This window comes from Rhinopithecus bieti, unplaced genomic scaffold (genome assembly GCF_001698545.2).
Source record: "Rhinopithecus bieti isolate Rb0 unplaced genomic scaffold, ASM169854v2 scaffold_32083, whole genome shotgun sequence".
NCBI classification, from domain to species: domain Eukaryota; kingdom Metazoa; phylum Chordata; class Mammalia; order Primates; family Cercopithecidae; genus Rhinopithecus; species Rhinopithecus bieti.
In genome coordinates, this window is record NW_016814096.1 from 1,902,006 (window position 1) to 1,915,936 (window position 13,931).

Sequence of the window (13,931 nt, forward strand, 5' to 3'; positions counted from 1 at the left end):
AATAAATTCTCTTCTGCTGTCCAGCCTCAGTGCTTGGGGTGAGAAGACAGTAGGCGTTTGAGGCTAAGTTCCACTTAACTTGTTATGAAGAGTCTCAGACTTGCCAAAATACTAGAAAGGTGCTTTGCTGGAGCTCCTCACTTATCTTTGGAGAAGGCAATACTGCAGTCATCCTGTGGTTCTGAATCGAACCTCTTGCGTAAAGGGCAAGAGGAAGATTGCTTCTCACTGACCCGTGTTTGGCTTCCACAGAACTCTCCCAATGATCTCCAGATGCTCTCCGATGCACCTGCTCACCATCTCTTCTGCCTTCTGCCTCCCGTGCCCCCCACCCAGAATGCCCTTCCAGAAGTGCTTGCTGTTATCCAGGTATAGGAGCAGAGGCATCCTTGTGGCAGTGATTTGGGGAACCACTGAGGCATCAGGAATTAGTGGCTCAATAATTGCACTGTGGGAGTTTTGAAATTGTGGAGTCCTAGTCTGGAACCAAGGGGCTGGGTCTGCTGAGACAGGTGACTAGGGTGCACTGGAAGAGGTCAGCGCCACTAGACACCCAAAGCTCCGCTGTTCGTGGACGGGGAAAAGCCAGAATCGACCACTCTTTTATGTTGACTCACAGCTTCTTCCACAAACAGACTTGTTTGTTTTCTCCCTTTATTACAAAAGCAATACATGGTGCTTTTTGCATTAGAGGCTACAGATTGGGGAACAAATTTTTAATGCCTAGCATGGATGTATTTATGCATTTCTGTATCACTTTTCCTTTTCATATACATGGGAACGCAGTATTTAGTAATCTGCTTTTACTTTTAGGCAGTGTATAAAATACTCATAATCTACATAAGTTTTAAAAGCTGTGTAGTATTTCATTATATGCATGTACCATGATTTGTTCAACCATTCACCTGCTAGACATTTGAGTTGTTTTGAACTTGTGCTGTTCTGTACAGAGCCTCATGAGCATCCTGTGTCTTGATGACATTGACACACTCACAACATGCATCGAGACTCTCTTCCAATGTGGCTGTTACTTTTTGGGTCAGGACGCTGTCTTCTGTCTTGTAACATGGGGCATGGTAGTTAAGCTCCTGTTAGGAATGGATGTGTCAGTCAGTGTCAGGGTTAAACCTGAACACCGGGGTGGAAACAACTGGCCTAGTCCGAGAAGCAAGCTTTATTCTGCGAGTGGGCTGTGTATCAGAGCTGGCCTTTCTTCCTGCACTGTCCTGCTTCCCCCACAGGTGTGCCTTGAAGGGGAGATTTCTCGCCAGTCCATCTTGAACAGTCTGTCTCGAGGCAAGAAGGCTTCAGGGGACCTGATTCCATGGACAGTGTCAGAACAGGTGATGGGCTTTCCCTGGCATGTCTGAGGGAAGCTGGCGGTGTCCGAAGATGTCTGTGTTGCTAGGTTATTGGTTTGTATCTCCCACACAGTTCCAAGATCCAGACTTTGGTGGTCTTTCTGGTGGAAGGGTCGTTCGCATTGCTGTTCACCCGGATTATCAAGGGGTAATGTGTCCTCAGGCTCCCCTGAAGCCGTGTTGCTGGCGGCACTTTAGGGCGGGGTTACTTGATGGTTGGAATAAGAAGATGGTCAAGCAGAAGCAAGTGAAGTGTAAGCACTTCCCTGCTCTGAAGAATTTAGCCAGGGTTCGGGGTGGGCAGGTGGACAGGATGATGGCATATGCCCACTCTTCCTTTGTGAGAACAAGGACTTGTGAACCAGACCTGCATACCAAAATTACCTTCTTAGAACACCTCACTGAGTAATTGGCTGTAGAAGCTTCCTTTTCAGGCAGTGGTACGGAAACTGCCTTTCTTTTGGGCTTGCCCATCTGGAGACCAGAAACCACAGCCATCCTTACCCTCAAGTGGCTGTTCTTGATGGGCTAGACCAGTGTTAAGAACTCGGGTCTATGCTTTCAGTCATAGCGTCTCTGCTTTGACCTCATTGAGGAACTTCATTGGTTCTCTTGCCCCGTGCAGTTTGACGGGGAGGGAAGGTTCTCTAGAAGCAATACAGGGGAGTCACCGTGGCTTAGACTGAGAGCAGCTCTCTTCCCTCTGCCTCTTCCCCTTCATGTTTACTCCTAGATGGGCTATGGCAACCGTGCTCTGCAGCTGCTGCAGATGTACTACGAAGGCAGGTTTCCTTGTCTGGAGGAAAAGGTCCTTGAGACACCACAGGAAATTCACATCGTAAGCAGTGAGGTAAGCATCTTTTGACGAACTTTCTGTGTCCTGCTTCTTGGGAGGATAATTTTCTGGGTTTTTAGGGGCATCAGCAAAAACCAGTCCAGAGCTTTGGGCCCCTCTCTCATTTTCTTCTACTGCTGCTTTCTCCAACCGAACACTTGAGATCCTCAGATCAGTGTCATTGGGATCATCTGGCAGCTTGTTAAAAATGTAAATTCTTGAGCCTCATTCCAGACCTACTGAATCAGAAACTCTGGGGTAGACCCTGTAATCTCTAGTTCAACAAGAGTCTCAGGTGATTCTGATGCTTATTCAAGTTTGAGAATCACTGCTCTATAATCTCCTCTTTCATCCTACACTCAGACTAAGGGAAGTTCTGTCATTCCTTGGTAAGAATGACTGATACTAGTAACTGTGACAGCCTTTCATGTGCATTCATTGATTTTCATAGTATGTCTATTTGGGAGCTAGGCAAGGGGCTTTTATTTAAGTCGAAGCAGCTGGGCAACATGGCAAAACTTCGTCTCTACAAAAAATACAAAAATTAGCTGAGCGTGGTGGCACACACCTGTAGTCCTGGCTACTTGGGAGGCTGAGGTGGGAAGATTGCTTGAACCCCAGAAGTTGAAGCTGCATTGAGCCGAGATCTCGCCACTGGACTCCAGCCTGGGTGACAGAGCCAGACCCTGTCTCAAGCAATGAAAAAAAAAGTTCAAGCTCAGAGGTTTGTCACTTCCCAAGGCTGTCAGGTGATAGAACCTGGACTTCGTGCTGGATCATAGGAATCTGTCTGTCCCTTTGTAAATCTGTCGGGCATTTCTTTTTTCTTTCTTTCTTTTTTTTTTTTTTTTTTCAAAGAGATAGAGTCTTGCTCTGTCTCCCAGGCTGGAGTGCAATGGCATGATTTCAGCTCACTGCAACCTCTGCCTCCCAGGTTCAAGCAGTTTTCCTGCCTCAGCCTTCTGAATAACTGGGACTACAAGCACACACCACCACGTCTGGCTAATTTTTGTATTTTTAGTAGAGATGGGGTTTTGCCATGTTGGCTAGGCCAGTCTCGAACTCCTGACCTCAGGTGATCCACCTGCCTCGGTCTCCCAAAGTGCTGGGATTACAGGCATGAGCCACCACTCCTGGCCTCTGTCAGTCATTCCTAAACTCTGGCTGTCTTCCTGCATTCTAGAGGTCCAGAGCAGTGTGACTCCATGCATGTTGAGGTGTTTTGTGTACGTAGGAATGATTGCTTGACTGTGGTGTTCCCATAGTTTGACAACCACAGCAACAAACCAAGAAACCTCTCCCAGTTTTTGTTGTGCTGAGTCCAGAGTGAGCTGTGGCAGGGTTGCTTGACGATGTCTCTCTCCCTCTGTTAAGTGGACTGTGTTCTCTCCTTGGCATCTTCACAGGCTGTCAGCTTGCTGGAAGAGGTCATCACTCCCCGGAAGGACCTGCCTCCTTTACTCCTCAAATTGAATGAGAGGCCCGCTGAGCGCCTGGATTACCTGGGTGTTTCCTATGGCTTGACCCCCAGGCTCCTCAAGTAAGTGCCTGCCCTCCTTCCTCAGCATCACTCCTTGGCATTGAGAAAGAAGAGTTCTGTGGGCTGTGTGTCTGTTGGTAGCTGGTGTCTGTGCTAGCCTGCTGTTCGTGGCCTGCTCTCCTGGTGCTTGCCCTTGTGTGTCTGTCAGCCGCTCCCCAGAGGCCACACACAGTGACCTACTGTCTTTGTATCTTTGCAGGTTCTGGAAACGAGCTGGATTTGTTCCTGTTTATCTGAGACAGACCCCGGTGAGTGAGGCATCCAGCAGAGGAGAGGTTTAGGTTTGCTGTTGTGGTAGGTGAGAGGCCTGTCCTTGCAAAGAGCCCTAGTGCGTCCCTGCTGTGTTGCTCTGAGCAGGTGGCTGTGCCTCTGAAGAGGTTTATTCTGATGGACACGGAAACAGCCATCCTCAGGGACGGGTCACGTCATCACACATTTCTTCCCCGACTATACAGTGCATGCCTTGTGCTTAGTCATAAAATGGCAGAGGTACACGTGGGCTTGTTCATCAGATTCTGAGGAAGGAGAGTGGACAGGAGGATCAAGGGTAACTCCTAGAGTTTTGGCTTGAGAAACTGGGTGTCGGAGGTGCTGTCAGAGGTGGGACTCACTGCAGGAGGAGCAGATTTGGAGGGAAGAGTGGGAGTTCTTTTTTGACATTAATGTGAGATGCCTATTGGACATCCAAGTGGAAATGTGGACTAGGCATTTATTTGACTACAGTAATGTGGAGGTAGGGAAGTTTGGGGCTAGAGATGGAGCTTTGGGAGCCATCAGCATATTCATAATAAAATGCACTGCACGAGGGCATGGAGCTCTTGTCTGTTTTGTTCATTGCTGCATTCCTCGCACTTAGAGTAGCAATTGCTGTGTAGTATGTGTTCAGTAAATACTTTTGTTGAGTGAATGAAAAATATCTGGAGCCAGTGAAAGGACATGAGGGTGACTCCTTGGACCCTAACATTTAGAGGACTGAGGAGGAGGACACAGCACGCACAGGACTGAGAAGGAGCAGCCCTGATGCGCAGGAGAAAGTCGGGGTATGTCCACGTCAAGGTGGAGAAGTGGGAATGGGAGTCAGCCCTGTAGGGAGATGAGGAGGATGAGGACAGCTGGCCATTGGATTCATCAGTAGCAGTGAGCTGCTTTGAAGCAGCTGCAGTGGAGTGGAGGCTTCGGCCTGGCCAGAGGGAAGAGGAGGCGAAGAACGAGAAGGGGAGCAGGCGACTCTTTCAGGAAGCGAAAGGAAGCAGAGAAACAAGGTCGCTGGAGGGAAATGGAAGCTAAAGAGGGGTTGTCAGATGGGAGATTCTAGAGAATGTGTGTTTGCTGCTGAGTTCGATTCTACAAGTAGTGGTGTAGGTGAGGGGGGCTGACTGCCAGAGTGCTAGGCCTTGAGGAAGTGGTGGGTGGGACTTGAGACTCAGGAAGAGAGGTGACCACCTACTTCATCCTTCAGACCCAGGGAAGGCAGAGAGGATGGGAATGGAAGGCATCAGTTGGCTGGCTGATTTGGGGTTGGGAGGATGATGACGTTCTCTTCTGAGTGCTTCTGTCTTCCCAGATGAGGGGAGTCCATCGGCTGAGAGGGAAGTGTTAGAGGTTTTAGGGCAAAGCCAGTATCCGAGGCTAGTGTCCAGTGTCCGTCCGAGGGTTTAAAGTGGGACTGGTGAGGACCGCTGGGTGTTGGGCTGCTTCCGTGCAGGCAGGGAGCCACAGAGATGGGTTGGTTCTCTGTCGGTGCGTTTGGTGGAGTCTGGGGATGTAAATTCAGCTGTCAGCTGCAAGGTGAACGCAGGCTAGTGAGCTGCCGTGTGGTCTGCGGTGTGTCCATGTGGTCTTGTACTGTGCACTGTTCATTTGTGACTTGATAGTGGTGTTTTTATGGTATGGGCTTTGTTGTTATGTAGTAGAAAATGTAAAATCAGTCACAATTTTAGCACCTAAAGAAGCCTGCACTTTTGCAGACTGGCTGCCAGCACTGAGATATAGGTTTTGTCCCTGGAGTTCCTGCTGTGAGGCACCAAACCCAAGTAGACTGGATTGTGTGGAGCTTAAGCCCTAATTACTGAGTTCAGCATCCACCTGAGAGGAACAGGTATTTCCCTCCCGCAGGTCCCGAGCAAGAGGCAGGCCTGGAAGAGCGAGCACCTCTGCTCTGTGTCTGTGACACTTCTGAGGAGATTGCAGGACAGTGATCTTTGCAGCCCTTGCATGTGAACTGAGGTGATATGAGGAAGGTGAAGGCGAGGGCTGTGTTTGAGAAGGGCGCCTCTCCCAGCCCAGGTAGAAGAAGAGGCCCGCGGAAGCACCAAGGCTTTCTTCCCTGAGTGTTTACCCTTCATCAATGATGGGTTGTTCAAAAAAGGGAGTTCTTGGTGCCAGTTGAACCTCTGTGTTATCCAGAATGACCTGACTGGAGAGCACTCATGCATCATGCTGAAGACACTCACTGATGAGGACGAGGCTGACCAGGGAGGCTGGCTTGCAGCCTTCTGGAAAGGTGACTGAGGAGTGGGGGTTCTGGGGAGACAACGAGGTGATCGGGGGCTTCCGGGGATGCCTTCAGACCTCTAACTCTGCGTGATGGCACCCCACAGATTTCCGACGACGGTTCCTAGCCTTGCTCTCCTACCAGTTCAGCACCTTCTCTCCTTCCCTGGCTCTGAACATCATTCAGAACAGGAACGTGGGGAAGCCAGCCCAGCCGGGTGAGCCGGGCCGGGACAGGGAGGAGGGTTGGGAGTGGCTTGGCTGTGTTGGAGGTGGGTGTGGTGTCCCAGGAAGGGTGTGGGCTGGAAATTGAGGGCCTGGTTCTAGCCTGCAGTCACTCGCTGGCTACTACCCACTTGCCAGGCCTCTGCTCCGTCCCAGGCTGTGTTGTCTTTCATTTTCATGGTCAGACTCTGGCTGTGCAATTTGACGTCAGAGGTGTCCATTTAGTTCATGTAGCTGGTTTGTTATGGAGGCCGATTTCCATCTGTGCTCTAGGGGAGTGAGGTTTAGTTTCCTCATTCATGAAATTGTAATAAGAACATGCTGCTAGCCTTCTGTAGCCAACAGCACACAGAAGTGCTTTGTGCATACAGATTCTGTTTGAATATTTAAAAAACAAATGTGTAAGAGATTAGTTTTATTGCATATTTTATACATAAGTATGTAGGTATAACATGCATATATTTGTGTGTATGTGTGTATATACTTTTTTGCCAATTATATTTTGATGGAGAAATCTGTATATCTTGAGCTGGGCAGAGTTTACACACATTCTGTGACACCGAATGAAGTGGCAAAGCAGGGAAAGAGTGTAGTTGTGTTCCCCTAACCCTAGGCCACAGGGAGCTTTTCCTTGGTCCATGTGTTGAGTATGGGAAGTGAGCAAGGGTCCTGTGGCAGCTGTCCCCTCCCCACACATGGCCCGGAGCCGCCCCTTCTATGGCAGGAGCAGGTTTGGTGCCCCTCTGGGCCAGGGCTGTGTGGTATGGCTGCCAGGCCCTGTTAGATGCTTCTGTGTGTTAGGGTGCCGCCTGGGGGCTGTGTGCTGTCTCGTGAGGGTGCTGGGCGACCTAAACTGTCTGGCTCTGTGTCCCGTGGACAGCCTTGAGCCGGGAGGAGCTAGAAGCACTCTTCCTCCCCTATGACCTGAAGCGGCTGGAGATGTATTCACGGAACATGGTGGACTATCACCTCATCATGGACATGATCCCGGCCATCTCCCGCATCTATTTCCTGAACCAGCTGGGGGACCTGGCCCTGTCCGCGGCTCAGTCGGTAGGCTACCTGCTGCTTGTGTGGAGGAGGAGAAGCGAGGATTGTGGAGCTGTTTGCTGGGTGTTGGGTTGGGCACTTGGTCATAATTGTGTGCCTTTAATTCCTCATAGATCTGATAGGTGGGTAGTGGTCTCCTCATTCTACAGGTCAGGAAACCTGGGCTCTGAAGTCGAGTAACGTGCCCAGCCATATGAAGTGAGAGCTGCAGCTTCCACCCCGCTACGTTGCCTTGACACTTAACTCCACCTTAGCAGAGGTTCAGGAACATCCCAAAGTTTTATTGTAGTTGTGAAGCAGGTATTTGTCAGGATAAAAGTTATTTTGGGGATTTAAGGAAGACAACATTTCTTGGTGGTCTCAGTAACAGAATGAGAGAGAAGATGCCAGTATACACAGTGCTAGTCTGCCTTTGTACCAATAGCTTTGGTCAAGAGAGTACTCTAGTTCTTGGCGCCATTTTAATGGGCAAGGGCCTGTCCTAGAGGCCCACCCAGCAGATTTTCCATCCTTTAGGCTCTTCTCTTGGGGATTGGCCTGCAGCATAAGTCTGTGGACCAGCTGGAAAAGGAGATTGAGCTGCCCTCAGGCCAGTTGATGGGACTTTTCAACCGGATCATCCGCAAAGTTGTGAAGGTAACCTCGGCCTGAGGGCAGGGGCTTGATCTCTCTCAAATAGTGCAAAGAACCCACTCCCTGCTCCCGAGATGAACACGTTAGCATTTAGCTGTGTTTGCTGCATCTTGTCACACACACAAATCCGGGACTTCAGCTCTGAAAAATCTGTGAAGTTGTGTGTGTCCTCTCCCAGAGGCATCCCTGTTAGGAATTCGGTACATATCCAGTCTGTGTTCTTCAACTCTTCCTGCGAATATCCATATTCCTAAACTGTAGAGTGTTGCTTTGTGTCTTCAAAATGCACACCTTTCTATAAGACACCAAGTGTCTGGGTCACGGGTGACTGGGCCCTGCTGTTCCTTCATCTTCTGCCTCTCTGTGGTTGTCTTTTGTAGCTGTTTAATGAAATTCAGGAAAAGGCCATTGAGGAGCAGATGGTGGCAGTGAAGGATGTGGTCATGGAGCCCACGATGAAGACCCTCAGTGATGACCTGGTATGTCCCTACTCAAGGCCTCGGGAGTCCTGGCTTTTCCATCAGTTGCCTTAGGCTGTGAATGCAGACCGTCTTCCCCTTCCCCTTTAGAAAGAGTCCTCTGCACTAATTGAGCTAAGTGCTATTCCATAGGTTTAACTGGGCAAATGGACCCAGCATTGTCTGAGCACACACAGGCCTAGAGTTGTGCCTGCCACTGATTTTGTGTGTATGTTATGAATGCAGGATTCTAGCATCTGTTGTAAATGTTTTGTCTTTTTTGGTGACGTCTTAAATGCATATTTTATATACAGAGCTACCTTAAAATAATCAGAGCTGCTTACAAGGTTTTTGCAGGTAGACGGAAGAGAAGGAAATGTTTTCTCATCATTGTGCTATTCCACCCCAGCTTCCCCTTTTCCTGTGTTTGGTTCAGTCCTTGACTCTGACTTAGTCTCTGTATGGGTCCTTAACCCAGGATGAAGCAGCAAAGGAATTTCAGGAGAAACACAAGAAAGAAGTGGGGAAGCTGAAGAGCATGGACCTCTCTGAGTAAGGCTTGTGGGAAGCAGAGGCTTTGCCTTGGCTTCTGGGGCCCTAAGAATCTGCCTACACGTTTCTTCTAATCATATCCCAGGTGCCCTGGGAAATGTCTTTCATGGGATCAGTTTTAGGAGCGCTAACAGTTCTATTTGACCTTCTAATTGCCTGTTTGTAAGAGTTTTGGAAGAGTTAGGTTCCCGAGACCAGTGCGGCCACTTTGACTTTCAAATTGCGTTCTCTGATCCCCAAGGCTCCAGGTCACACCTCGGGTCCTTCCAGGAGTGGGGGTGCTGATTGGACGAGCATGCACTTTAATGGTTACTTTACTCTATTTGGCTTTTACATGTGATTTTGTTTGAAGAAAGGATTCTACTGCTAAAACCAACCAAACAAGCAAAACACCCCTTGCTCTAAAACCGTCTGGGGATCCTAGTCCCTTCTGAGCCTCAGCTGCCTCTCCCTCCACCGCCTGGATTGATGTGAATAATAACTCCAGAATTCATGGCCTCTGAGCCTCTGTGACCTGTAGTCCTGTTTCTGGGTCATTAGTGATGGTGGCTGCTGGGTGTGTGAGATGGAGGTGGCCAGGAGTCCTGGGTCAGAGAATCGAGCTGTAGTTTCTGCCCTCAGCTTTGTAATATCAAAACCTTGATTTGCCAGGACTGCTAAATCTAAAAGAGAAGGGAGGGAGGGGAGAGGCACAATTCAAGGGCTTGTGGACAAACGCTTGGAGGTGGGAGTGAGTGAGAAGATTGTGGGGGCGACAGGAAGCTGCTTTGGGGGGTGTTAATGAGAGTCATGTGGGAGAAGCCAGGCAGGCGCCTTCTGTGCAGGACTGTCCTCACTGACCCCCGCCAGCAGACCTGGTGACCCTCGCTCCTGTGGAGCTTCTATCCGCAGAGCTAAGCGCCACATCTCTTGGCCCTCCTGCATGCTCGTCCCCTTTGTCCTTTTTGCTGTTCAAATGCTGACACTGCTCAGCCTGGCTTTCATGACAGGAAAGGTCTGATAAGAATGTTGTCACTGTTGTGTTTTCTCTTAAGCAGTCCTGTCTTCTTTCAAGCAGGCTTTGCTAGTTCCCTTCTGTTTTTTTAAGATACATCATCCGTGGGGACGATGAAGAGTGGAATGAAGTTTTGAACAAAGCTGGGCCGAACGCCTCGATCATCAGCCTGAAAAGGTGAGGGCCCAAGGTCTGACCTGCGTCTGGCGGAAGAGGCATTCTGGCCTCTCTGCTTCTCTTTAACTTTGACTAGAAAATAGGAGGTTGGAGCAAAAAAGCTTTGACAGAAAAGTCATGGTTCTTCCCTTTGAGAGTCCCTTGGCCATTACCCTTGCAGGGCATCTCCCACAGACCAGGAGGGCCATCTCTTAGGCATGGATCTCTTCACTCTTTGTATTCGTCAGCCATGCCAGGGCGCTGGGCCTATCAGGGAGAAGGGCTTGAGGGAAAAATCCAGAAGCTGCCACTGGCTGAGACTTGCCTGTGGGCTTTCATCATTCAGCCCTCAGGATGACAGCATGAGGGGGCTGTTTTATTACTGTCATTGCTTTCAGATGAAGTAACCAAGGCTCTACGGGGTTAAGTAAATTCCCAAGAAGCACACAGCTAGTGAGAGCTGGAGCTAGAATCAAGTCCAGGTTTCTCTACTGCAAGGCCATAGGTTTAACTGTTACATTGTCCTTCCTTTGAGCCAGCAGTTCTCAAGGTTTTGGGTCTTTGAGTTCCTTTATCTCTTAAAAACAATTAAGGCCCCCAGAGGACTTTTGTTGGTTATATCTATTGTAATTTCCCATATTAGAAATGAAAAACTGGCCAGGTACAGTGGCTCATGCCTGTGATCTCAGCACTTCGGGAGACCGAGGCAGGAGGATCGCTTGAGCCCAGGAGTTCAAGACCAACCTGTGCAACATAGCGGACCCTGTCTCCACAAAAAAATGTTAAAAAGAAAATAAATGAAAAACTGAGAAATTTTAAAATATTCATTTGTTCACAGTAATAATGGATTCAGTTGTTTGGAAAATACTCTCATAAAATTGTGGTGAGAAGAGTGGCATTGTTTTACATATACATTTTTGCAAATCTCTTCAATATCTGGCTTAATAGAAGGCAGCTGGATACTCATGTCCGTGTCTTCACTGACACTCTTGTGCTGTCATATCTTATACTTTGGAAAACTGAATATTTGTGAGAGAATGAAAATGAAAAAAGGCAAATAACTATTTTCATACTAATACAAGTACATTTTGACCTTGTGGACACCTGAAAGGGTCTTAGGGACCCCAGCAGTCCCTAGACCACTCTTTGAAAATCTTCACTCCAAGCTTCTTATCTGCAGAGTGGTGCATTTGTAAATAACTTAGGCTGGAACTTTCATCAGTTCTCCTTGGGAATACAATGAGGCCTTCCCTGCCCAGAGCCTCTGGAATTGAGGCTTTCACAGCTGATTTGGGGGTTGATGGGGAGGGTGAGATTTTGGCACTCCCCTAGTTACTGGTTTCCTTAAAAGCTTATATTTTGGAAACACTTGGAAAGAGGAAACCTTGTGTCTCTAGGAACTATAGATCCCAGAAATCAGATACTATCTTCCAGAGTCTCCATTAGTCACTGTGGCATCTTGAAGGATCCAGCATCGATGCTGGCCTCATTTCCCAGATGCTCTGTGGTGCAGCACAGAAGCCCACTGTCGGTGTGACCTGTCTCTGGTTTGTACAGTATGGGAAATGTAGCACAGGGCCCGTGATGGCTTTGGCCTTGAGCACGGTGGCTTTCACTGGAAAAAAAGGCTGGAGAGCATGCTTGCTGTGGAGACAGCCTCAGCTCCTCACTCTGCAGAACTTGGCCTTTCCTGCCATTTGTTTGGCCATTGCTGATAGTGAGAAGCCTCTTGAGTCCAACCAGCCAGTGCTGTGTGGTTGTTGATGTGCTTGATGGCTCTGAGTAAATGTGAAAGCTTGAACTTTGTGAGCTAAAAATGCTGGTAGCTATCATTAAATACTCTGAGGCATTTCTTTTTCTTCCTTTGAGAGGTACTTCATTCATACAACCTTAATGGTATCTGGACTGAACTCTTCTCTGTCTCCTTGTAGGGAAGTATTTGTTTCCAGAACAAAATTAAACCTATGTTTCTTAATGGCAGGTGGCCGTTTGCTGAGTGATTCCTGTGCCAGTATATCAATGAAGAATCCAGGGACTGGTCGCAGGGTGTCACCTGTTGTTTAGGATTTCTTCTTCTCATATAAGATAAATAAAATAATAGTAGCACATCAGAAAGTATGGCGGGGTTTTCCTTGGAGTCTCATACCTTGTATTAAGGACTGTCTTCAGGGTCATTGGGATAAATATGTCTGGTTTCCAGAGTCGCTGCAGTGGTGAGAGTGGTAGTGGGGAATCCTTGTGGTGCCTTAGATCTGTCTTGGGAGAGGGGAGCAGAGTGTCCCGAGCTCTGAGGAGAACCCGGATTTCAGGTGTTAAGATCAAGATTTGTTCTTCCACAGACTAAGAGCTGGGTCAGGGCAGGAACTGGTCTGTGTGGTGTGTCCCCAGCCCCAGCACAATGCCTACCCCCAATAGGTTTGCAGAGAACATTTACGTCCAATTGGGTGTCCTTACATCAAGTTTCAAACGGTGGAAACCCTTTTTCACAAAGCAAAGCAAGCTTAAAACCAAGCAGTCTCAGATGTTCAGATCTGTACAGATTTCATTCTTTCTATTTTTGATTTTTCTCTAGTGACAAGAAAAGGAAGTTAGAAGCCAAACAAGAACCCAAACAGAGCAAGAAGTTGAAGAAGAATAGAGATACAAAGAACAAAAAAGATATGAAACTGAAGCGGAAGAAATAGTGAAGAGAAACTTTGGCATCAGTGTTTGATCATGGGAAGATACTCTCACTTCCTGAACCCTCTCTGGCTGGACTGTTAAAAGCAACAAGAGGTCCTGGCACACCTGCAAGCTGGCCGCGGATTCAGCCTCCAGGCCTGTGTCAGTCTGTGAGCTCAACCTGGCTGAAGGCAGAGTCACTCCCAAATGGGTCTCCTTAGAACTTGATGGCTGGGCACTGCCACCTAGAATTGCCAGGAGTCTCTCTCTCCCCACCCAGTCCAGGGCCCTCCTTTCCTATAAGTTCATATTTTGCTTTGGGCCATCTTTTTAGGCTCATTCCCGCACATGTGGAAGCCATGTTGCCTCTCGTCCCCGTGAGGCCCTTAAGTACATTGCTTTCTGGTGGTGCCCAGGGGGCTGCTGCTGGGCCTCTGGGTCTCTCTTTGTGGCCTTGTGCCTGGAGCAGGAGGACCTCCAGTCCGTCCTGGCATCCATGACAGCCCGCAGTTAGGTACACCAGGGTTTGCTGATGACGTCTTGTGCTGTTCCACTCTTGGCTCCAGCAGAGCCACTGTCCCAGAAATGCCTGAGCCTGTAGTTTATGTAGGATGCCACATCTGCGTACTCAAGACCTGTTATCTCATCCATTTGGGAAAAGATGTTGGGAAAGGCCATTTTGCTCGCAGGGGTGAGGGGAGGGATAGAGAATCTATTTTTAATAAATAATATTCTAGAAAGACCAGCTGCCTGTGAGCGTTCTGAATCCACACACGTGGAAGTTTCTTCTGGTGGGTCTTGGCTGCCTGGTGGAATTTGGAAGGCGTTGGTATCAAGGCCAGAGGTGAGCAGTGTATCTAGGGCTTCCCAGCCCAGAGGTCTGCGGGAGAAGTGGCAGGTGGTTGTGGTCACCTCGAGGGGCTTGGTGTGGTGGCTGGAAGCCAGCTAGAACTGCCTCATTTCCTTCCCAGCT

General features: G+C 48.7%; 1 protein-coding gene across 1 annotated transcript in view; it reads left to right on the forward strand.

Moving 5' to 3' along the window:
- Window positions 1-13,700, forward strand: part of NAT10 (N-acetyltransferase 10) — a 41,811-nt gene extending 28,111 nt beyond the window's left edge. The window contains exons 16-29 of the mRNA XM_017849689.1: window positions 253-369; window positions 1,242-1,343; window positions 1,435-1,509; window positions 2,095-2,211; window positions 3,603-3,736; window positions 3,936-3,984; window positions 6,143-6,239; window positions 6,337-6,447; window positions 7,335-7,507; window positions 8,021-8,140; window positions 8,518-8,616; window positions 9,074-9,147; window positions 10,235-10,318; window positions 12,870-13,700. Coding sequence (XP_017705178.1) covers window positions 253-369; window positions 1,242-1,343; window positions 1,435-1,509; window positions 2,095-2,211; window positions 3,603-3,736; window positions 3,936-3,984; window positions 6,143-6,239; window positions 6,337-6,447; window positions 7,335-7,507; window positions 8,021-8,140; window positions 8,518-8,616; window positions 9,074-9,147; window positions 10,235-10,318; window positions 12,870-12,981 — 1,464 coding nt within the window. The 3' untranslated portion in view covers window positions 12,982-13,700. The remainder of the gene's footprint in view (window positions 1-252; window positions 370-1,241; window positions 1,344-1,434; window positions 1,510-2,094; window positions 2,212-3,602; window positions 3,737-3,935; window positions 3,985-6,142; window positions 6,240-6,336; window positions 6,448-7,334; window positions 7,508-8,020; window positions 8,141-8,517; window positions 8,617-9,073; window positions 9,148-10,234; window positions 10,319-12,869) is intronic.
- Window positions 13,701-13,931: the final 231 nt, after the last annotated feature.